General features: G+C 34.5%; 1 protein-coding gene across 1 annotated transcript in view; it reads left to right on the top strand.

Annotated features, from left to right (window-relative positions):
• The window catches only part of LOC134844839 (dynein regulatory complex protein 9-like), an 83703-nt gene that overhangs the window by 19004 nt on the left and 40646 nt on the right, over positions 1-24053 (top strand). Inside the window, exons 3-6 of the mRNA XM_063861656.1 lie at positions 1523-1757; positions 2204-2395; positions 3167-3288; positions 3525-3730. Of these exons, the coding sequence (XP_063717726.1) occupies positions 1523-1757; positions 2204-2395; positions 3167-3288; positions 3525-3730 (755 nt within the window). The remainder of the gene's footprint in view (positions 1-1522; positions 1758-2203; positions 2396-3166; positions 3289-3524; positions 3731-24053) is intronic.

The following is a 24053-nucleotide window of genomic DNA, read 5'->3' on the forward strand; positions in this document are numbered from 1 at the left end:
TTGTTTTCACTCGAAAAGAATTAATTTTCAAATTGCTTGGTCTCTCAGTTTTGTTTAAGACTCCATGATTTTTTTGATTTGCTTGTTATCTTTCTTCAAACTATTTTGTCCAATATGCCTATTTTAACTTTTCAGGTCTTTTTGTAGCACCAAGCAGAAAAAAAACGCAGCACTCAATGTTCATTTAAAATGTGACCATTTAAGGTAGTTTTCTTACCGACTTTTTCTGTTATAAATGCAACTATATGCAACTTTTCTCTTGTTTTGGATTTTTACATAAAAAGAATTTTTTTTAAATTAAAAACTAACATAAGGCCGTCAGAAAATTCAAAGCATATCCTGATAAGATCCGCTTCGTTTCAGTTTGAATACAACATAAAGAAACTATGATACACGATAGTTTTAATTTGTTGCTAAAACATTTTTGCAAAATCAGGGTTTATAAAGAATTTTTGCCGAAGTAGCTACATTTTCCAATCTTTGTAAATCAAAAGTCACTGCGATCAAACATTTGTAATCAATTTGATTTTTACACTGGTGAAACAAACCAGAACTACAAAAGCTGGCTTCTAGAGTCAATTTTCTTTGTTTTGGTTTGTTTCACAAATGTTTACATCAAAGTGAACTACATGAATCATAATGAATTCCAGGGGCGGATCTAGCATTTTCTCGAGGGGTGGGGGGTTTCAAAAATTTTTTGAAAGTTTTGTCGAAATTTTTTTATTGGTCGACCAAATTGATTTTGCGTGCTCGGCTCTTTTCCAATTCCCCCCCCCCCCCCCTTCAAAATACCGAGCTTTATGTTTGTTTTACGTGTTATTACGGCTAAATGTGTGATTTTTACGCTGTAAAGTATGAAGAACAAATCTGTTCAGAAGTGTCGATTTGTTCACCACGCCAAATTGCATTGCATTGTGACAACGTTAAATAGACTTTTCAAAATTGAATTTGAAAGGGGGGGGGACTGGAAAAGAGCCGCGTGCTCTGCCGATGCAGTAAAATGACCCTGTTATGAACCAATTTCCATCGCCGCAGTCAAAATTTTGATAAAAACAACAGGCCAAAAAGAGCCAAAATCAAATCAGATGGCGAATGATAAGTTAAGCTAATTTGATATTTTTAAGCGTTAAGCTCAATTTTTTGTACTATTTCAGTTTCGGCTCTTTTCCAGTCCCCCCCCCCCCTTTCAAAATACCGAGTTTTTTGTTTGTTTTACGAGTTATTACGGCTAAATGCGTGATGTTACGCTGTAAAGTATGAAGAACAAATTTGTTCAGAATTGTCGATTTGTTCACCACGCCAAATTTCATTGCATTATGACAACGTTAAATAGACTTTTCAAAATTGTATTTGAAAGGGGGGGAACTGGAAAAGAGCCTCAGTTTGTACTGGAAAGGACGTTAACTTGGTCCAAAGAATCTCGCTAGACTGTAATCTGAGTTGCAGCTCGGAAGAATGCAAACTTTGGTACATTTTTCAAGTACATTAAAATTTTTTATGCTATATTTGATAATTCAATTAGCGCCCCTCCCCATCCAGATTAAGACCAGAGAAGAGTCTTCCTATTTGCGACCTGGGGAGGAGAAGTCCCTACTCTTGCCTTCTCACGAGCGTCTAGCGAACTACCGCAAGTTCATATCAGACCATCTGGACACTATTGACATCTCCAAGTTGGACCAGAGTATCCATAAACAGGCTAACAGATACAAGTCCAGATGCCGCACTTTTCTGGATGAGATACAGGAACACTGCGACACGTGAGTGTCCTGCTTTTGGCTCTTTTCCAGTCCCCCCCCCCCTTGTTAAATTACAAAAAGAGATGTTCAAAAATTGTTCACACGGCAATTTTCATGTTAGAAATGTTGTGAAAATTTGTTCAGCTGTTCACGCTGACACGTTTTAATGCAGTTTATAACATTAAAAAGTATTTTAAAAAGACTTTCATGTAATGAATTTCAGAAAAAATGAAAGGGGGGGGGGGAACTGGAAAAGAGCCCAGCTTTTTCCAGATCTTTTCACCACGTGCTTCGCAACCACTCCATAAACTATTGAGGATAGGGTGCGACTGATGCAATTCTTCAGCCATATTTTTCTTAAGCTATAGCGAGGTTCTGTTTGGCAGTTCTCGTCTCGAGAATTGTGCGTGAGTATCTTTTGTTGTAATGTTTGGAAAAGTAGATACTCAGAAGTAGATGTTCTGTAGATACTCGAGCAAGAGTAAGGTGGCAGGAAGTAGTGAGGCGAACAGATGGAAGATGTGTAGAGAATTGGACAGTGTGCTGGTGGTGTTGATCAAGAGCGCCAGGGAGCTGGACAGAGGCAACACTGGCTTCCTTTCCACTCTTGCCGACCAGGAGGAGAGCAAACAGCAGCAATTGAAATCATCTCTCTCCAGGTGCTGACATGGCAACGGATCAATCATTATTCATAACATAAGACCCTTCCATTGTATCTGATCCCAAAATCACCACTAAACGCTTTTTTGCTTTTTGCTCAATGAGTCATTTTCTTCATTTTACTCGTTCATCTCAAATTCCATTTTCCAGTATATATTGAGGGGGTCCTCGCTTTTTACCCGGCCAGTTTTCATACCATAAAGATTTCAGAAATAAAAAGTAACCACCGCAGTCGCCCCAACCGGCTAAATCTTTGAAACAAACAGGGTGTGTGTGTGTGTGTGTGTGTGTGTGTGCGTGGGGGAGGGGTAAAAAGTAGTGCGAGGGAGGAAGTTTAGGATGGGTAAAATGTACGGCATAAAAAGTGGTGGGGTAAAAAGATGCGTAACCACCTTTAAATCTATCGCAGTTCGATCCTAAGAACGGGAAGAGGAAAGGCCCTTTTCCAGTTCCCCCCCTTTCGTTTTTTCTGAAATTCATTACATGAAAGTCTTTTTAAAATAATTTTTAATGTTATAAACTGCATTAAAACGTGTCAGCGTGAACAGCTGAACAAATTTTTGACAACATTTCTAACATGAAAATTGCCGTGTGAACAATTTTTGAACATCTCTTTTTGTAATTTAACAAAGGGGGGGGGAACTGGAAAAGAGCCAGAGGAAATGGCATAATCACAAAATGCAACGATTTTAAGATCTTCTCAACTAAAGTGTACAGTGAGATGAAACTAGGATATTTCGTATATGGTTCAAAGAGAGTGGTTTCAACAGGTACTATCAGACCCTAGAGATGATCCAGAAGGTGGAGAGTGAGCTGGCTAGAGCACAGACAAAGAAAGAAGCTAATTTGAAACAACAGGAATTAGATCTGAGTGCTCTAAATTGGTACAATGGTAAGCTCTATTTTTCAAGCAAGCAATACTATTCAACTCTTTCTATTTATATTTTGCCAGATATTTGCTTGTTCTCTTCCATTGTAAACACAGGTAATTTCAGTCATTACAAGAAAACTGAAGCAATTGTTCGGGCAACTTAAAAATCTAGCCAAAGTGCATTTGGAAGAGGGCACTCTGGCCTATTAATGTTTTTTTTTAATCGAAAAAGATTTTTCCATAGTTTTTGATGTTAGGTGAGCAAGAGATGAATTTATTGAAAGAGACGAGCTATGCGAACAAGTCAGCCGAAGCTGCACTAAGCCGAATAGACAGACAGTGGGGGAGGAAGATAGAGGAAGCGAGGAGAGAGATAGGAAGGTGTAGGGAACAGAAAAAACAGGAGGAGCAGTGCCAAAACATTTCTGAGATACACTTGAACGAGACACTCCGAAGCACGCAGGTTCACACTTGTCCGATGCAATACTTATCTGATAACTCTTGACTTTGGTTATGCTGCAATTTATTCACACCCTTATCCAAATTTGTTCCCTTCACCCAATTACGTTTTTCCTTCCCTCCGATCCCCCTCCCATATTTACCCAAACAACCTCCACCCCCCCTCCTCAATTTAACCGCTCACGCTCCCCCCTCTAGGGTTATCAAAAACTGGGGGTTAATTACCTAATATTTCACCCCTATCTGTTTGGGCCACCGCCTTCCACATTGCTGGGAGGAGTTGCCGGTAACATAACTGTTTATTACCCCAAGTAGTGGGAGTTAAACTGGAGGAGGTTAGTGAGGGGTCAAAACTGGGGAGTGAATGGGGGGGGGGGGGGGGGGGTGAGGGGGTAGGGGAGTTGGAACCAGATCTAAACTAGATTTTATTATTGGATATAATTTTAATATTTCATCCCTATAAAATATTGAATACTAACCAACCATACTCCATCAAACTAACAACCCACTTATTTGTAAGTGCTGAAACTACTTGTAGTTTCAGCACCAGTGAGATTTGAATTTAACTTAGAATATAGTTGCCTTCTCCAAAGAGACCGACTCGTATAAACCAGTATACACTAGATCTTTTGAGACTAGGAGATTTAAGAGTAAGATTGGTATTAGACTAAGAAGTTGCACGAATCTATCCGGCCAAAAATAAGATAGCGTGACGAACAGACGGTGTACTCTATCTGAAATTATTCTATGAGTATAGGCATCTAGGTGATAACTCATCTGGTTCGACCAAAAACCTCGAACAAGACCTTAAGCAACTTAGATTAGAACTAACCAAAAAGTTAGATTAGAATTAGACAAATATAACAATTTCAAAAAATGTTATATGACGAAAATTTAGTAGAAATGCCACTACGACTCATTAGATCAGAGCCAATATTCGGAACAATACGAGAACTACCCGGTATTGGAAGAAGACCTCGGACAAGGCACGACCTACGACTAGGACTAAATCTACCAATAGATTTCATGCTCGTACGGCAAAAGCCGACTCAAACTTTTATATTTAGAACTATACTAGCACTAAATTTAGATTTTCATTTACTGACATAGAATCTTTGAAGAGAAGTCTTCAACAATTTTAAAAGGCGCTAAACCAAATAATTCTACAATAACGACTGATAATAACAGCCCTAGTCGTTCTCCCCAAAAATTTGCAGTAAATTCAAAACATCTTGGAAAAAATATTTATTACAAATAAAATTACAAAAATTAGTTAGTGTAAAACAAATAGTTAGTGAATATAAATCATTCTTTCATCCCAGCTTCATCACCCAAAACATAACAGCAAATCTTAAAAACATTAACATCATCAAAACTAAACCTTAATCTTTTTCTTTCACTTAAACCTTTAGCTAAACTATCAAGACTTATCGTTGTTTTCACTTAAAGTAATCTTATTTAAAGTAACAGATCATCAAGGCTTCCCTTGGATCTTTAAATAAATTCCACTTAATTCAAATTAACTTAATTTCATCTTAATGACCATATCATCAAGGCTTATCCTTGGATCAAATAGAACAATTTTGTTTCCCTCTCCCGAACTAATTATACCTGAACCTTGTAGATTGATTCAATATTCACCAACCCTTGATAAACAATCACTACCCATAAGTAAGATTAAGTAAATTAACCCTTAGCTAAGACTAGCCACGATAAAGACAATAGTTTAAATTCAACTTTTATACAACAAGAAAACCTAAACGGAACAAGAAATCCTACACAACAAGATATCCAAACACCACCACAATTCGTTACTGAAAAATTAGTTGAAACAATAACAACTACAGTAATACAAAATATCTCACCTATCCATCCAAACCTTACAACTCCAAAACCAAAAAACCCAATACTACCACAGGTAACACTACAATCTACAGTAAAACCCTCCGTTGCTCCAAAATACTCACATATGGATTACCAAACATTTAGACCAATGTAAAACCATCGCAAAACAAAAAAATTCATATAGAAATAATTTTGCAGAAAATAACTATAACTAACTCGGTAAATTTTAATGATTATCCACAAACTTCACAACATCGGAGTGAAAATTATCCATTTTTTCCACAAAACAAAAATATTACTCATCGATGTAATACTAGACATCAAAAACCTTATTATACAGCTAATTATGTTCCATCAGATGATGAGGAATATTATAATCAGAGTTTTTATCAAAATCAGAGACCTCGTTCTTACAACATAGATTAACCAGATACTTTTGAACCATATACACGAGAAGAATAAGTACGACAACCTAGAACAAATCCAACGTCCCAGAATAACAATTTTTAGTCACAAAACCCAGTAAAAATGCAATCTTACCAACCAACTCAAATGCATATTAAAGTTCCACTACCATTTTTTTTACAACAATATGAAATAACAAAAAGTCAACCTACGAATTTTTCACAAATGCCAAATGCCGAAGAATCACTTCAAACGACTATGAATTCTTACCTAATGGTGGATCATCAATATCATCAAATAAACCATTAATGGTATTCACTGGCACAGATACTGAATACTCTGTAGAGGATTATCTAAACGCAGTCACAGCAAATCTAGTTTTCAAAACATGACTTAAGCCAGTAAATACGCCACTTCATCAAAATTGGATACAAAGACGCACAGCACTAATCCAAACCACACTTGATGGCGCAGCCCAAAAACGGTTTTCAGTTTTACCTATAGATATAAAATCAGATTGGAAAAGTTTCACACAAGAATTTTCAAAAATGTTTGACTCAACAAGATAGAAAAAAAACAAACAACATCAAAGAAATTTATGCAACGAAACTCGTAGACTACCAAATGAAACAATTAAACAACTTGCAGTGAGAAATGAAACATTAGTCCAAAAAGCATATTCACTCAACACTCATGATTATAAAAATACAAAGATGACAGATATCTTAATGATGATCTAACACCTCAATCACGAAACATAGAAATCAAAAACAGAGCATCACATCCTTCCTCAATTCGAGAACCAGATTTAGATTTTAGAAAATTAGTTCATAGATTAGAACAAGCAGAAATCACTATAAAACTAGAAGAAACAGAAAATTTGAAGCTACAATATGTCAATAACATTCAAATCACTAATACACAAGTTTATCCAAAAAATTAACCAAAATTTTAAATCTGTACGAGAAAAACCCGAGTTTTATAGGTAAACCATCGTTCCAAAAATGGTGTTACTATTGCCGAGGGTACGGACGCAGCATTGCCGATTGCAGACAAAAATAGCAAGACAACCAAAATAAACCACAAACGTATAGAGAACCAAACAAATCATTTCATCGATACATGAACAAAGATCAAAGTTTACCTAACAAAAATATCCACAGAAAAATAGTTCTGGAAAACCACTTCCAACTAATACAAATTATTCTAGAAGTCAATCAACTTATAATTCAGACTACAGAAGACAATCACCAAACCAAAGAAATTCACGTAATTTCTCACAAAATAGATATAGTCGATCAAATAGTCGAAATAACCAGTATGGAAACAAGTATTCAAGATCGAATTCAAGCCGACCGGAGTTTTCGTGTGAAACCAGTTCCCATTCACACTCTAGGAATAGACACTTTTCCAATGATCGATCAAGAAAATCTTCGTACAATAGAAATAAAAATTATTCCAAAAATAGGAATAGAAACTATTCAAATGATCGAAATCAAAGATTTCAAAACAATAGATCACGTGATTTTTCTAACAACAGACAAAATTATCAAAGATCAAATGTAAACAAAAATCACAATAGATCACGTGATAATTCACAACATAGAAATTCAAACTACAATAATAGACAAAGAAACTACTCTCAATCACCACATAGGAATAACACACGTTATCCAGATTCTCAACAAAAATTTAGAAGTAGTACACCAAAACATCAAAGTCAAATAAACCAAGTAAAAACAAATGAAGAAGTAAATTCAGACCCCCCTGGTATTGATAATACAGAAAGTACAGAATTAGAATTAAATCACATCAATTGCGAATCCAAAGACAGCGAAAGTGACACAGAAAACGCAATTTCAATTAACATGATACATGTTCAAAATGACTACGAACTCCTTATATACGAACAACCAATATATTCTCATATCTATGAAAAACATACAGATTTTCTTTTAAATTATTATACAAGACCTATAAATAATAACAAAACAAAAGAGCAAATAGTAGAAGAAGTATAGAGAATAAACGAACCTGTAGAAGAACCTGTACCATGTTCTACTAAAAATCACATCTACCAAAACGTACCAAAGGAACCGCCTAGAGAAAAAGCTTGGATAAATCCATTCCTCTTAGAAATTCTAAAAATCAAAGAATTTCAACCACCAGATCTTGAAATTGATTTTCTAATAGATTCTGGAGCAGAATCAAATATCATCAACATTCCAAGTTGGAATGAAATCAAAATACTACATCCAAAGTTAATACCGTTAAAGACAGCAAGCAGGCTAGCAACAGCAGGCTCAACCTTAACAAACTACGGAAAAATCCATTTTTTTTTGTTCCTACTCGAACAATGGAACAAAGCAAACTCAAGAACAAACCGTTCAAGCAAACCTTCCATATCACAGATATAAAACACAAAATGCTTGGAATTCGATTTACCACTAAATATATACCAACTATTAATTTTTTAGACAGCAACATTAATATTAAAGACAATTACACAAGGATGAATAACCCAGCTTTAACATTCTTCCAGAGAATAAACAAACAATCATGATTTTTTTTCAAATTTTTACCCTATAAACAATAAGGAAGGGAAACACCTGAAACCACTATCAGGTAAATTTGTGAATTCCCAATCAAACTAGTTTATCAATATGACAAAACAGACAACATCTCTATTTGTCTGACCTTAAATTCAGACCAATTCATTAACTTTTTGAGTAACAATTTCATCTATTAAGTACATGAAAAACTCAAATTGAGACATCATTTGTTTACACGTTTATAATAATTTACCATTCAAAATATTATTACCTCTAGGACTTTTAGGTTATTGTGAAACAATTGCGACAACTTCTCCCACTAAAGAAGTAGCGTATAGAGTAAATAGTATATTACAATTTTTGGATATACGTCAGTCGACAATTCTTGACAAAAAATTATCGATAAATAATATAATAATGAATTAAAAATGAAAACACAGACTATTTCACACGTATTTCAAACCAACATTTCGAAAATCAAAATATACGGAAGAACAACAAAAATTCTTGACAATTTTCAATTTTCAAAACTCTCAGATAACACAAAAAGAGTTTGAACAATAAGCCAATTTACTATTAAAATACCCAAAAGTTTATGCAAAACCTAAAATTGACGTTGGAAAAGTAAATTCACCACTACATCTACCCCTGAAACCTAATGCAGTTTTCAAAAAGCAAAGAGCAAGTAAAGTACCAATTCACTTACACGACAAAATTAATAGACTATTAGACATACTAGAACAATATGAAATTATTTCTCCAGTAAATAAAAAAGAACAGCCAAAAGGAAACGCATTTATAAATCCCGTTATCATCCTAGCCAAAGGAGAATCATTAAAAGTAGTTCTAGATGCTAGATATCTCAATTCACTCATTGATGAATCTAAATGTATTTTTCCCATTGAACCAAATCAAATAATTCTAACAAAAAAAACGGTAAATATTTCACAACAGCAGATATGAAAAGTGCATACAATCAATTGCAGTTAGACAAACAATGACGACGGTTAACCCAATTTGTTATCGAAAAGCAACAGTATGAATTCAATAGATTGTTATATGGCATCTTCATAGGACCAGCAGCATTCTCAGCATTTATGAGTAAAATTTTCAGAACACTCATACTCAAGAAAAACGCAATCAAGTTAGTTTAGACGATGTTTTTATGCAATCACAACCCAAGAAAGAAATGTTTACAGTTTTAGAAAATTATCATCAGATATTACTACACAAAAACATGAAAATAGCCCCATATAAATCACTTTTTTTCTAACTTGTGTAAAGTGTCTTGGACATACTATAGAAAGAAACACCATAACCCACTTAAAATCATGTATTTATGCAATACAAAAACTTCAACCACCATCCAACAAAAAGCAAATTCAAGAGATTTTCAGAATGTTAAATTTCTTAAGTAAATACGTATATAATAGGTAATTATTTTTAAGACCGTTCTACATCATTCTCAGACAACAAAACAATTTTGAATGGACAACAGAACACCAAACACAATTTGAAAAAACCAAAAAACTTCTCACGGAACAAATTTCAAAAACAATTCCGGATCCCGACCAGCCATTTTAAGCAAGGTGCGACGCCCCAAATTCTGGCATCGGTGCAGCATTGCTAAAATCTTATAATGAAAGAAATCAAATGAATCTCATTTCAGCAAGTTCTCGATGATTCACACAAGCTGAACTTAGACTCTCTACTTTTATGAGAAAATTTATAGCCATAATATATACATTTACAGAATATGAATTTTTAATAATTGGATCAAAACATCCAACAATCCTATTCACAGACATTCAAAAAAAATACACCACGCCAATTGCTAACAAGAAAGACAACAGTTGAAATATCACAAAACATAAAATTCTTTCTTGCAAAAGATGAAACTTCACCACGATTGGAATGTAAATACGGAGTAAAATCTGACATTGATCAATCACAAATAAACCCCCTACAACATTTTCCACTATATTTAGATTGTCAAAACAACCACTATGAATTTGATCTACTAGGTAAACCTACATTTAAACCAATCCCATACTCAATGTGGATTAAAAATAAAACTCATCACAAACAAATTAATCAACAACCATATAAAAAAAAGATATATTCCCTTTTATAGAAAAAGAAAACCTAACTGATAATATAAATGTATCAGGTCCAATGAATAACGATTCAAAATACACAATAAGTCAAGGTTTCAATCTTTATGACCCTCTCGACCCAGCCCCTATCAAAAATAGATATTGAAAACATTTTCCTACCAACTACAGAAAAAATTAAACTCGAATTATAACAAAAACTTCAAAATTTTGACCCAGTCATTAGACAACTAGAATCTTGTCACAAATATAAAACCAAACCAATTAAAACTGACATCACAATTCTAGGAAACAAGACACTTCTTAGATATTTTAGAAAATTCAATAATAGCTCTACAAATGAGAATACAAATATTTTGGAATACCAAACACCTGATCTCAAAGTACCTTGTCTACCTTTAAGTATGATGCTAATAGCTTTCCATACTTCACATACCTACACACTAAAGGACACTCAGGATCAGAAAAAATATACTCAAATTTCATTCAAAATTTTTACTTTCCAAATGCACCAATTTGGATTAAACTATTATGCAACGGTTGCATAACATGCCAATTAAAATTAAAAGCAAATTGCAAATTGCAAAAAAAACAAGATTTTAAAGGACAAAGTCTATATTTCAATCACAGAATTTCATTCGATACAAAAGGACCAAAATCACCATCCTCAGAAGGAAATTCATATTTAATGGTCATAGTTGACGCATTTACTCACTATGCAGCACGCAACCCGTTACCCCATTGTAATGCCTATTACGCGTACACAACACTTTATGAACACTGGATAGCAAAGTTCGGACTACCCGAAATCCTTGTTACAGACAATGGCACTGAATTTACAAACAACGAAATTATCACACTATGCCACCTATATAATATTAAACATCAACCACGTACATCTCATGCTTCTTGGTTTAATGGACTAGTCGAAGGTATTAACAGTTCATTACAAGAACATCTCAGATGTATCTTTAACGGAAATGACACACGATACACTGAATGGTCAACAGATGTCAAATTATTTCCCTAATCATTCACAAATCACAACAACTTTAGGAATGTCACCATACGAAATGGTTTTCATCCAAAAACCACGAAAACCAATAACGTTCCCAGCAAACGCTTCAAAAATACACAAAGTTATTGTAAACCGAGAAAAGGTTCAATATGTTAAAATCTACCACTACATACCCACAATGATGACCACTTTCATCACGCACAGTCTTTAAAATTAGCTTCCGGTACACATACCGAATGGATTTTAACCAGAGCTAAAAAGCACATTGAAATATATCAGAAAATAACAAAAAATTAGTTACAAAGTCAAAACATAAATACCCAACTAAATTCACGATTCACACCAGCTACAGACATAAAAGTAAGAACATACGTTTTAATTCCAAGTTTTACAACACAAAAAAGTATTTCTAAAAAATTACAACACCTCCGAAAAAGACCATATCAAATAATGGATAAACCCACTGATGTAACATACAAACTTAGAGAATCGAACAAAAAAGAAATTGTTGAACGCAGAAATAATCTTCTACCTTATTACCCAGAAGAGTACGCTTTTCGCAAATTAACTCAATTGTACTCTTTTAAAGGGTTGAAAGTTGTTCAAAATAATTCCAATTTCAAACAAAATCAAATCATTGATATAAACTCTAATCCAAAACCACTTCAACAAAAACATAGGACAGAATTAAATTACCAAACATCCCCCAATTTAGATAACAAAACACCTCAAGCAGAAAGAAAAAAATAGAAAATAACAGAAAAAGTTCTACCACAAGATCAAAAAGAGAAGTCTCAACATAGACAATCATAGCAATTCCAAAATCAGCCACGAAAAGATTATGAAAATTTCATTCCACAATCTAAAATATTAAAGAAAGTTGAATTTCATAAACCACTTTAGTTTTAATTAACATTTTAAAATCTTTAAATTTTTTTAAACATCAGTACATTTTCTCAATTTTCAGGCTGAAAAAAATCTAGTTCGAATTGAGCCAAAATAAATTTTTCCGAACCATCACCTCATTTTAAGAATACGACTTCATTAGCCGAAAAATAATAACCTTCAAGCGTATCCATATCTATAACTTCAAGACCTCCAGGTCAAAAATAAGCAAACCGCTAAAAATTGTCACCTGAAACAAACAAAATCTCAATATTACAACCCTCCCCTATCAAGTAGAACAAAGATAAACAATATTTTCCCAACTTAGACCTCAAAACTCCCCCAAGCAAAAAAAATAAAATGGGCCTAAAGAGCAAAATGAACACGATCATTTAGCCTAAATTACGAATAACTCTTAGATACCCCCAATCATCCAATAAATGAAAGCAAAACTAGAAAGACCTTCCAAGACGATAAAAATTTTCCTCAACAAAAGTTGCCAAAACCCAAACCACTTGTCAAAAAGCCAATAAATAATCCGACCACACTCGAATTTAGCCTCAAAAAATTTTTCGACAGAACGAATGCTTTCTTCAATGTTTTTTTCTGAAACGGTTAACAATTTTCGACAAATATTTTCAAATTTTCTAGCATTAATTTTTTCTTTTTCAAATTTTTTATCATAATATTTTTTAGCTGATACTTTACAAATTTTAATACTCCTTCTAATAATTTTTTGCAACTTCTTCCTAATCTTTTATTCCCTATTCCTAGCCTATTTGAACCAAGTCAAAATCCTTGACCACCTACACAGGTTCGATAATTCAGTAACTATCTAATTGTTTCAAAATCTATTTAGTAGAACCGATGTTTTTATACTTTTCATAATTTGTCATCATTTTTGCATTAGCAACAACACTTTTAATACTTCTTCATCGAAGAATACTACAAAAAACATAAAATTTCTTCATGAAAATTCATCTTTGAAAGTTTTCCAAAATTGCTGATCAACAACCCCCACACCAGTCCCCACCGACAACATCCCAAGAAATTCCATCAACGCCAACAAATAGTCAAAACCCCCAGTCATCAACACGCATTTCTTCTCAAGACAATCCATATACTTTTGAAGAAAGTCACGCACGACTGTCCGAACCATTAGAACCAGTCGTTCGCGAACCACATTACGAACCAACATACAATATATAACCCCTCTTCAACAAGTTCTTAATAGAGTTTGACACATAAGCCGAAATGAAAACACACCCGAAAAAAAAGGACAGCTTATACATCCAAGACGAAAAAGAAATTTCCGAACACCCAGAGCTCAATTCAATATACCTCAGTCACCAATAGCAAATACTTTAGACCTTTATCAGCAGTACAATTCACCCGACCACATCACAAAGCGCTTCAAAAATACCATCAGACTATTTAGGTTTAACTCCCCCATCAGAAAAAATTCGAGAAAACCTTTTTAATCCCCCAGCTACTACAGAACGTCTACCATATTGGGTGACACACACTTACACTCAAGGCAAACCATTTTTAGTAAACGATCCAATTGACGTTTCATCCGACACAACATCAACACTACCAGAAACACTATCACTTCCCTCAACCCCCTCTTTAAGTCAAATATCACCAACACTATTCCCCTTGAATTTTCCTACAAATCTCGACGTTCGATATCGAGAAGAATCATCTAACAAAACACGTCTACGATTAGATTGGAATGCATTCGTAGCAACTCCTCCATTATTTGGTCAACATCAAGAAAGTAGCAGATTAAACCACTGGGCACTAAACAGGTTACAAATAGACACGATATCCACAAAGATATACAAGAACATAACATACAAATACTACAACAATATAGCTTAACACTCAAATTCGAAATCACAATAAGACTAAATATTATTGTTCAACATCCATTCCCTCTAGCCCCTCCAAATATAACAGCTCAATCTTTACCTCCTCCATTCATAACAACAGAAATCATTTACAAATACGATAGATACACCAAAAAGACAATCGGACCTTTTATAACCCATACTCATGATTATCATACACATGTATATTCTAAGGATACTCACAATCCAAAACCTTCTTTTACAGGTTTTTTCCGAACCAAATCACAATCCTTCTCCCCGAACAGGACCTCAAGATTTACTAGTCACACACTATGATTGTGAAAAAAACGAACAAAAGACATTACTTAAATATGCAATTAATCAAGTCACACAATGTAAATCCGAACCACAAGCTAAAGAATTCACAAAAATTATAGCTACACTCTACTCGAAAGCACGAGCTACTACACTTACAGGTTATAAATTCACAGCGAAAATTTCCGAAAAGAAACTACATTGTTCACAAGTCTCAAATGGAATTAAAAATAGATTAGATCATGAATCTTCCTACCAGCGCAATATCGAAAGACTTTTACATCTCAGCCCTGACCATTGTAAGAACGAACTTCTTAGATTAAAAGTCACATCAAACAAAGGCACAAATAGATAACTAGTAAACTTTCATGTTTTCGCAGACTCCACACATCAAGCCGAACTTGAAAGATACCAAGGCCATATTAGACTACACGACAAATTTCCATTCCACGGCGCACATGGAAGAGTTTTTTTATAATTTTCAAGATAAAAATTGGATACCACACATTGGAATAAACAATCCATCAAATTGTAAAGCAGACACAAAAAATAAAGGATACCAAGAAATAATGTTTTTTGAATGGAAATTACAACGTAAAAAAGTACAATTGACTTGAGATCTAAAAGATGACACTTAAATTTACCAAGGAATCAGACTCCCTTGCAAAATTGACCAAGGATATTGTGATCCTACCACACGAACACAAGCAGCAAATGTCTGTTTTCCTGAAAACATATGTACCACATTTCAAGTAGCAAAAATCCACGCTAGAATGATAAAATATTTTGTTGAATACATCTCTTATGAAAATGTTAACACTGAAAAAGTGACGCATAGTAATTAAGAATTTAGAAACATTCACAATATATAAAGCAAATTAAAACGTTTACAAATTTATCCAGAAACAGAACTTGCATGCAAATACAATAAACCTCTGTATAAGACACAATATTCAGAAATTTTTATTGAATATGAACAAAGTTTCGAAATGAATACAGGAAAAGTCACAAAAAATCACACGCCACACATCATACAACAACTGACGAAAACTCATAAACCCGATAAACCTCCTTGGAAGCACATGAAACATTGGTGGAAAAATAAAACCACAAGACAAAGATAGTACCTACCTTCAAGAACTATCACTCATAAACAACAACTTTTTTGGCGCAATTCATTTTGACATACAGCTCGATATGAAACTAGATTACCCAATAAGCAGAATTTTTCAAGAAATGTCCTTATCAGAATTAGAAACAGAATCAATTATGCGAACTTGAGAAAACACAAATTTTACAATCACTCGCACTAGCAGTTCTAAATATCAAGGTTTTTGCAGCGACAAACGGTTGATTAATAAGGAGTGAATTAATGAGTTTAGAGTGATATTTCTAGTAGCAAATCAGATCAAACATATATGATAAATCACCCCTCACAAAGTTGCTCGAACCAATGACTAAAGGTCATTTTTCACCAGCAAATTTTAACAAAAATCGGGATGTGATCTTTCAGTTTGAACTGAATAAGAAAGATCAATTCCAGTTCAGTTAGGAAAAATCACTAATACCCCGCCTTTCAAATTAGGTGGTTCCTAGTAGAATGTTTCGGAAAAATGCAGTTTTGCACTTTCCCAAATTTTTCGTCAATGCGTCTGCAGGCATGTTTGCTGTTGGTAAAAGGGTTTATGTCACCTTCTTCTGTTCAACTAACTCTCAAAGGAAGTGTAGTTTTATGGCAAAATGCTTCGTCTTGCCGTGGTTCATTGATTTTTACTAAGGGCAATACAAGCTTGGTTATCAACGAAAACTTCTAAAAGCCTATTACAAGTTATGCCTAAGTTGCTAAGTATGCCCTCTAAATGAATTCCTTACTTTACTGTTTCTACCACAGCATTGTGTTCTGCTTCGGCTGTTGAAGTTGATACACAACGCTTAAGTCTGCTAGACCAACTGATTACACCTGAGTTGTCACTGAATTTAAAACAATATCCTGAGGTACTTCTATATTTCCAGCCTAGTCTGAATCCGAATAGCTAACAAGATTCAAGACCTTATACCTCCTGTATACTAAAGGTAAATTTTGTGTTCCTAGCAGACATCTAAGAAAATTTTTTCCGGCTTTCCAATGCTTTTCACCAGAATTTTCCACAAAAGAACTTAGAAGATTTGCTGCAAAGCAAATGTCAGGTCTACTTGATAAAGCTAGGTAATTTAGACAACCAACAAGTCCTCGATAGTAACTTTTTTCATATTTTCTTGTTCAATGCTACCTTCTAAAGGACAATATTCTTTTGTCAATTTTTCGTTTTCACCAATAGGGGTCGTTATCGGCTTTGCTTCGGTCATCCTAAATCTTGATATCAATTTTTCGACTTATTTCTCCTGGCTTATCCTAATTTCGTTTCCTGAGTAATCAACTTTCATTCCTAAGAACCATTTAAGATCACTTATCTCGCTCATCTCAATTTTGCTGAGATATTGCTTTCAAACCAGCTACAGAAATTTTTTTCTGCTCCACAAACCACTATATCATCGACCCACAAGCAAATTAAACCTTCTATCTCTCCCTCAATCCTCCTAACAAACAAGCACTCATCAAAAACTGAATTTTCAAAACCTAATTCCTCAAGATAGCTTTTTAGAGTCCTATGCCAAATTCTACCGGACTGCTTCAGTCCATAAAGACTTTTCTTCAGAAGACAAACTAAAGGTTTTCCTTCTTCATTAAACTTCTCAAACCCTTCAGGTTGCTTCATAAGAATTTTTTCATCTAGTTTGGCATTCAAGTATGCAGTTTTAATGTCTAACTGTCTCAACTGATACCTATTTTGAACTGCTAAGCTCAGGACTATTCTTATGGTCGACGTCTTGGCTGTAGGTGAATACATTTCGTAAAAATCCCTTCCCTCAACTTGGCTAAAACCTTTAGCAACGAACCTAGCCTTAAACCTGGAAATTTCACCATTAGGTCCGTACTTCAAAGCAAAATGCCATCTGCTGCCTATAGACTTCTCTCCTCTATTTCTAACTAGTTCCCAAACTTTGTTTTTCTCTAATGAATCAAACTCTTTTTTCATTGCTTCTTGCCAGTCAGGGTCTGCTAAAGCTTCCTTAGCACTTTTCGGTATCTTTTCGAGAACTTCTCCAAAAAATACCACATCACCTACTCTTTTTCTTTCGTCACTTTCTATCTTTTTCTCAAAGTAGAACTTAGATTCGTCAAAACTAACGTTTCTAGACTTTTGCACTTTGAGTTTCCTTCAATCTCAATTTCTATCAGATAAGCTTTACTATTTTCCGATATCCACAGAAAAATTCACCTTCTAGAGTTTTTGTCTAGTTTTTTGCGAAACTGTTTTTCCACAAAATTATACGCTACACACCCAAAAATTTTCACAAAATTAAGATTGGGTTTTTCTCCATACATTGACTCGTAGGGTGTTTTGCCTTTAGCAGAAAGAAAGCACATATTTTGAGATTAGCAGCCATATTAAGAGCATAGGGCTAATAAGTTTTCGATAAATTCGCATCAAAAATCATGCAGCGAGCCATTGGAGTAATTGTTCCCCAGAAACTTTCTATCTTTCTGTTCTCTTGAGGGGTATAAGGAGCCGATGTTTCCAGTCTTATTTTTTGTTTCCTACAAAATCGCCTAAAATCTTGACCAATGTACTCTCCTGCGCTGTCTGAAACTAAAGTCTGAGGGACTCCTATGTCTGCAATGAACCTTTCAGATAAATTTTCAGATATCTAGAAAAACTGTCCACAAAACCTATAGCATATCTATGTCCATCCTCTGCTAGCGGGTCGATAGGACCTAAAATATCTGTGTGAACAAAATCTAGTGTCCTGGTTGCCCTGGTATAAGAATCTTTCGGGACTGGATTCTTTTTTGCTTTATTCAACTCACAAGTTTCACAATTCTCAATTTTAAAATCACTAATTTTCATGCCTTCAACATGTTGCTCCAAATGACTTAAATCTTTGTAGTTATTATAACCCATCCTGCAATGCCACTGTTTCAATGTGCGTACTACATAACACTCGTCTTTTCCTACAAAAGTGTCCCATAAAAAGAGACCACTTTCCTCTCTTAATTGGTAAACTGATCCATTTCCCTGGCGAACAAACGAGCTCGCACCAAAAATAACTTCTGCTCCTGCTTTCTTCATTTTTGATACACTCAACACCAGTCGAGTGAATTAATGAGTTTTGAGTGATAATTCTAGAAGCAAATCAGATCATATATATATGGTAAATCACCCGCACAAAGTTGCTCGAACCAATGACTAAAAGTCATGTTTCACCAGCTAATTTTAACAAAAATCGGGAAGTGATCTTTCAGTTTGAACTGAATAAGAAAGATCAATTCCACTTCAGTTAGGAAAAATCACCAATACTTAAAATACCCTATTCAGGATATTTTATTATCCGGAAATAGATCAAATTTTGTTGATTATGAAGGAAACATCTTATGGTATTACACTTCTACCAAAAAAGTATCATCTTTATGTTTTTGAAGATAAAAGATGCTATAAAAGAATCCTTATTTTCTATAAGAATAAAGTACATTTTGTCAACACACTTCACGAAGATCTTATTTTTGGGATACCGCAGTCCCATGTGGATCAGAAAATAGCCACAATGTAGCACAACTAAATCCCGACGAAGATAAATACTATCTTCTTACACCATATCCTACACTAATGCCACCATTAAAAAAATTTTCACCTGAAAGCATTGAAGCTATTGCCCGCAATCCAGATATCCATTTACAATCGACTGGCATATACTCTAAATCTGACATACAACATCAAATTAATACACAGCAATTTCAAGAATTACTTACAAAAATTGACACAATACAACGACAATCAAAAGATCAAAACTTACGCAAACTTGCAGAAACAGCAGGCTTTTTAGACATTTACGCACAAGACTACAGCGGATATTTTAAAGACCTTAAAGAGTACCTTTATTTGAATGGCAAAAAATATCAACCAGAGGATATATCACCAATCATTACTTTTAGTTTTGTAAACCTGAAAAACGAACTTTTTGCCTTTCTAGGATGGCCCTATTACATCTCAGAAAGATTGACTATATTATACGCAATGTTTAATTTCATTGAATTTTTTTCTCTCTATTGAAATGAATCTTTAACCTATGTGCTATACACACACAAGTAAACATACAAGCAAGCGTAGCACGCATACTCTTTACAGGATTTTTTGGAATTTTTTCTACATCAGTAAATAAAATACTTTTAGATGCACAAATCAAGGATTACAATAAAAAATTATCAACTACACCAAATACATATGACGATTCACAAAACACCACAAATACAACACCTACGGCACCACAATTACCAAACCTAAATCATAATTTTCCATTATCGTTAGTACCGCGAAATCTTGGAAACATAGCATATCTTCAAGACCTAATTATCCACAAAGCCCAATTCAGCATATAGTAACACAACAATCCCAAAATGGCGACACATATGAACAAATAATTGAACAAACCCATACCACGAACTTTGTTCTCAGAACAACCAACTTTTTAGCCCACGATGAGCCGCCAAGTTGGATCCCTTCACCGCTCAGTTTCCTATCCAGCCAAACACCAAAACAATATCCCTATCACACCACTTTTTTCTTTTAACAATTTCTCACTAACCCTTCATTTCCTCACACCAAAAGAAAGTGATTTGCACTGTTCACACGACATCATGTTACGTACTAAACAAACTTATACTTATACTTTCTATAGATTTATACAAAATCGTTACACACTGCACACACCATCACGACAACCTCACCATAGATATCAATTCATTAACTCCAAATACATCTCACCATTCTTTCTTAACTCCACGTATTGTAATGAAGATACTAACTTCCAAGTCACCCTCCGAAATTATGATCTCATCACCCAGATGTATATATTCTGTCCCTTAACCAAGACCTTTAACGTAGAAGAATCCCGGCACCTAATCATCCCACATGAATTCCTACAGCCCATCGAAGTCCCGATCCTGGAATTCACACATAACACTTAATACAATCATAAATTTTTTAGCCGTATTCAAAATACACCGTATGAATTTGCACCTGGCACCGAAGAACTAAAGACCATCAGAGCACTTCAGTTGCTTTGGCCACGTCTTTAAACTAAAAACATCATTCGCATACTAGCAAAACTACTAACCTCATCCGAAGTTATTCTTAACGTTTTCCCCATGAATTCTTCCCCGACAATTAGGTAACGTGAAATGAATAATTTAAACTAATAAATTTGAAATAAAACTAATCTTTCTTCACCAAATGCTTTTTCTTTTTCTTTAGCCTTCACAGTACAATCACCTACAAAAAGAAAAATCAAATGAAAGACAGAAAATTTTTTCATAATTGATAAACCTTATTAACAAACCGCAATGATTAAAGCAGCAAAATTTTCCCCCAAACAGCAGTAAATTGATATATAAAATCTTTTCCCTTATGCAGTAGATTTAATTAAGATGAAAACAAATTAATAATTTCAACTCCAAAAAGTTGTAAAACTGAATTTTCAACTAATAATTTTATACAAATGCAATCAGTACTAACTTTTTAAAGACGCTTATCTATAGTTTACAACCCTTCACTCGCCAACAATCCTATCCATAATCGCACTGCTCGCCCACGACGAATTGTTTAAAATATTGAATTTAAGTTTTAACTTTCACTGATAACAACTCTAACCAGTAGTTTCAAGCTTTCCTTCAACCCGGTTGGAAAAGAATTATAAAATAACCCAAACTAACCAACGCATCTTACTAAACACCACAAACCACAACCTAACAGCATGACTAAAAGAAGAAAACCCACGGTACCCAAAACGGATTATGCCAGCTTAAGAACTGGATAAAATATTCTTTTAAAGACGATTCATAAGTCCGAAAAAGAACGAATAAAACACAAAAAAGTTGAAAGACAAACCAAACCAAACGATTTGGTTTTTGAAAAAAGGACACAACCAAAACAGCAAAAGAAAAAACCAGTAATTAAAAAAATAAAAGGTTAACACAGAACAGGACCCCACTAAAAAAGAGCATGAACTCATACCAGACTTCTGGCCTAACCCACCAGAACGACGCCGCTCGAAGTACATGCCTTCACCATGCACTACAAGCACTCCGTCAATTTTTGATAAGAGAGCTCCAGGGTGAGCAACTCTTAAAAATAACAGAACCAAACAAAAACGCTTTTGCGAAAAAACTAATAAAAAATCTGAACTTAAAACAATATTAACAATAACTTATATATGTAAATGATATAATGCAGTATATAGATTACACACAGGCCAAAAACGAGCATCAAGGAGCTTGATGACCCAGTCACACTCAAACTACAGAATGGCTAAACACAACCGATATGCTGCCTACAGTCACTACTCAAAGGATTTACAGTATGACTTGGATTCGCAGCAAAGAAAACCCATTGATTCAGAACAATGGCCATCTCGATGTTCAAGTATACGTACAGATCCGAGTCACTAGGCTCTCAGTCCAAACTCAAACTTCACGCCATTCCCAAACGAGATTGGAACACTGTTCTCTACAAAACAGAACCAATTATCATAACCAACCGATCAGAAGTCACGATCCGAGCTCCCCGAAACAATCGTGATAAATGGTCACACTCGTCGAAGAACAAGTTGATGTCAACGATTCCAGCTTCCTGGAACAGACGGAGAGGAAATCCTTCTTCCAGAACGGAAAAGAAAAGATGCTCGCGATAACCAAATGATCATCATCCATCCTCCATTAAAGTAGAATGTCAAAGAACAAAAACTCTGTAAACCCCGGATGGGTGGAACCAGATCTAAACTAGAATTTATTATTGTACAATGTTTTAATATTTTATCCCTATAAAATATTGAATACTAACCAATCATACTCCATCAAAATAACAACCCACTTATTTGTAAGTGCTGAAACTACTTGTAGTTTCAGCACCAGTGAGATTTGAATTTAACTTAGAATATAGTTGCCTTCTCCAAAGAGACCGATTGGTATAAACCAGTATACGCTAGATTAATTGAGACTAGGAGATATAAGAGTAAGATTGGTATTAGACTAAGAAGTTGCACGAATATATCCGGCCAAAAATAAGATAGCGTGACGAGCAGACGGTGTACCCTATCCGAAATTACTCTAGTAGGTTCATTGAACGTAAATTGGGAGGGATTTATTAGGAAGGAGACGGGAGGGGGGAACAAGAGTTTTTTGAAGAGAAGGATGTGTGGTTGGTGTGAAGGGGCAGATAACAAACCATGGCTCTTTTTCAGTTTCCCAACCCCTCGTAAAATTTCAAAATAAAGCTGTCCAAATACACGAAATATTGTTCGTGAAATTTTGTTCACGTGCTCACGCTGACACGTTTTAATGCATTTTATAACGTGAAAAATCATTTTGAATAAGTTGAAAATTCCAAAAAAACCAAAGGGGGAACTCGAAAAGAGCCCAAACAATGAAGGGGCTGATACTAGCTGGGAAACGTTTTAGTTTGGGTTCTAGTTTTGTAGAACTATGATTTGACAATAGTTTGATGCCTGCGGAAATTCTATGAAAAATAGTTGTGCAAAGTTATCATCCAAATCTTTTGTAGCTCTTTTCCAAATTCCCCTTCTAACTTTTTCTGCTGTTCAGTGTTTACAAGTTGATATAGAATAATTTTTCATGTTAAAAACTGCATCAAAACGTGTCAGCGTGAACAGTTTCACAAAGTTATACGAAATTTCTTGCATGCACAATGCCATGTGAACAATTTTTGAACAGCTGTTTTTTTCTAATTTTAAAAAGGAGATGGAAAACTGGAAAAAAGCCATTTTCATTATCTGCAAACAATTTTCGGCTTTTTTTCCAGTCCCCCTTTTGTTTTATTTCTTCTGAAATTCAATATACGAAAAAAAAAATTAAAATGACTTCTCATGTCTGAAACTGCATTAAGACGTGTCAGCGTGAACAGGAGGAAAAACTTTTACAAAATTTCTTTCATGCAAATTGAAATGTAAACAGTTTAAGAACAGCTTTAATTTATAAATTTGCGAGGGGATAGAAAGCTGGAAAAGAGCCCAATTTTCTAAAAAAAAAGATCTTTATAGATTTTTGTGACCGCTAAAAACTCGATTGGCTCTTCCCTCTCTCCCTCTCACTTTAAAATTTTTCCATCTTTTTAATCGTGTCACGTGTTAATATGGCTGAATACGTCGTGATTTTACTATGTAAAATATTATGAAAAATTTTGTGCACAATTGTTAATTTGCTCACCATGCAAAATTTAATTTAATTATG

Source organism: Symsagittifera roscoffensis, chromosome 4 (assembly GCF_963678635.1).
Source record: "Symsagittifera roscoffensis chromosome 4, txSymRosc1.1, whole genome shotgun sequence".
Lineage (NCBI taxonomy): Eukaryota > Metazoa > Xenacoelomorpha > Acoela > Convolutidae > Symsagittifera > Symsagittifera roscoffensis.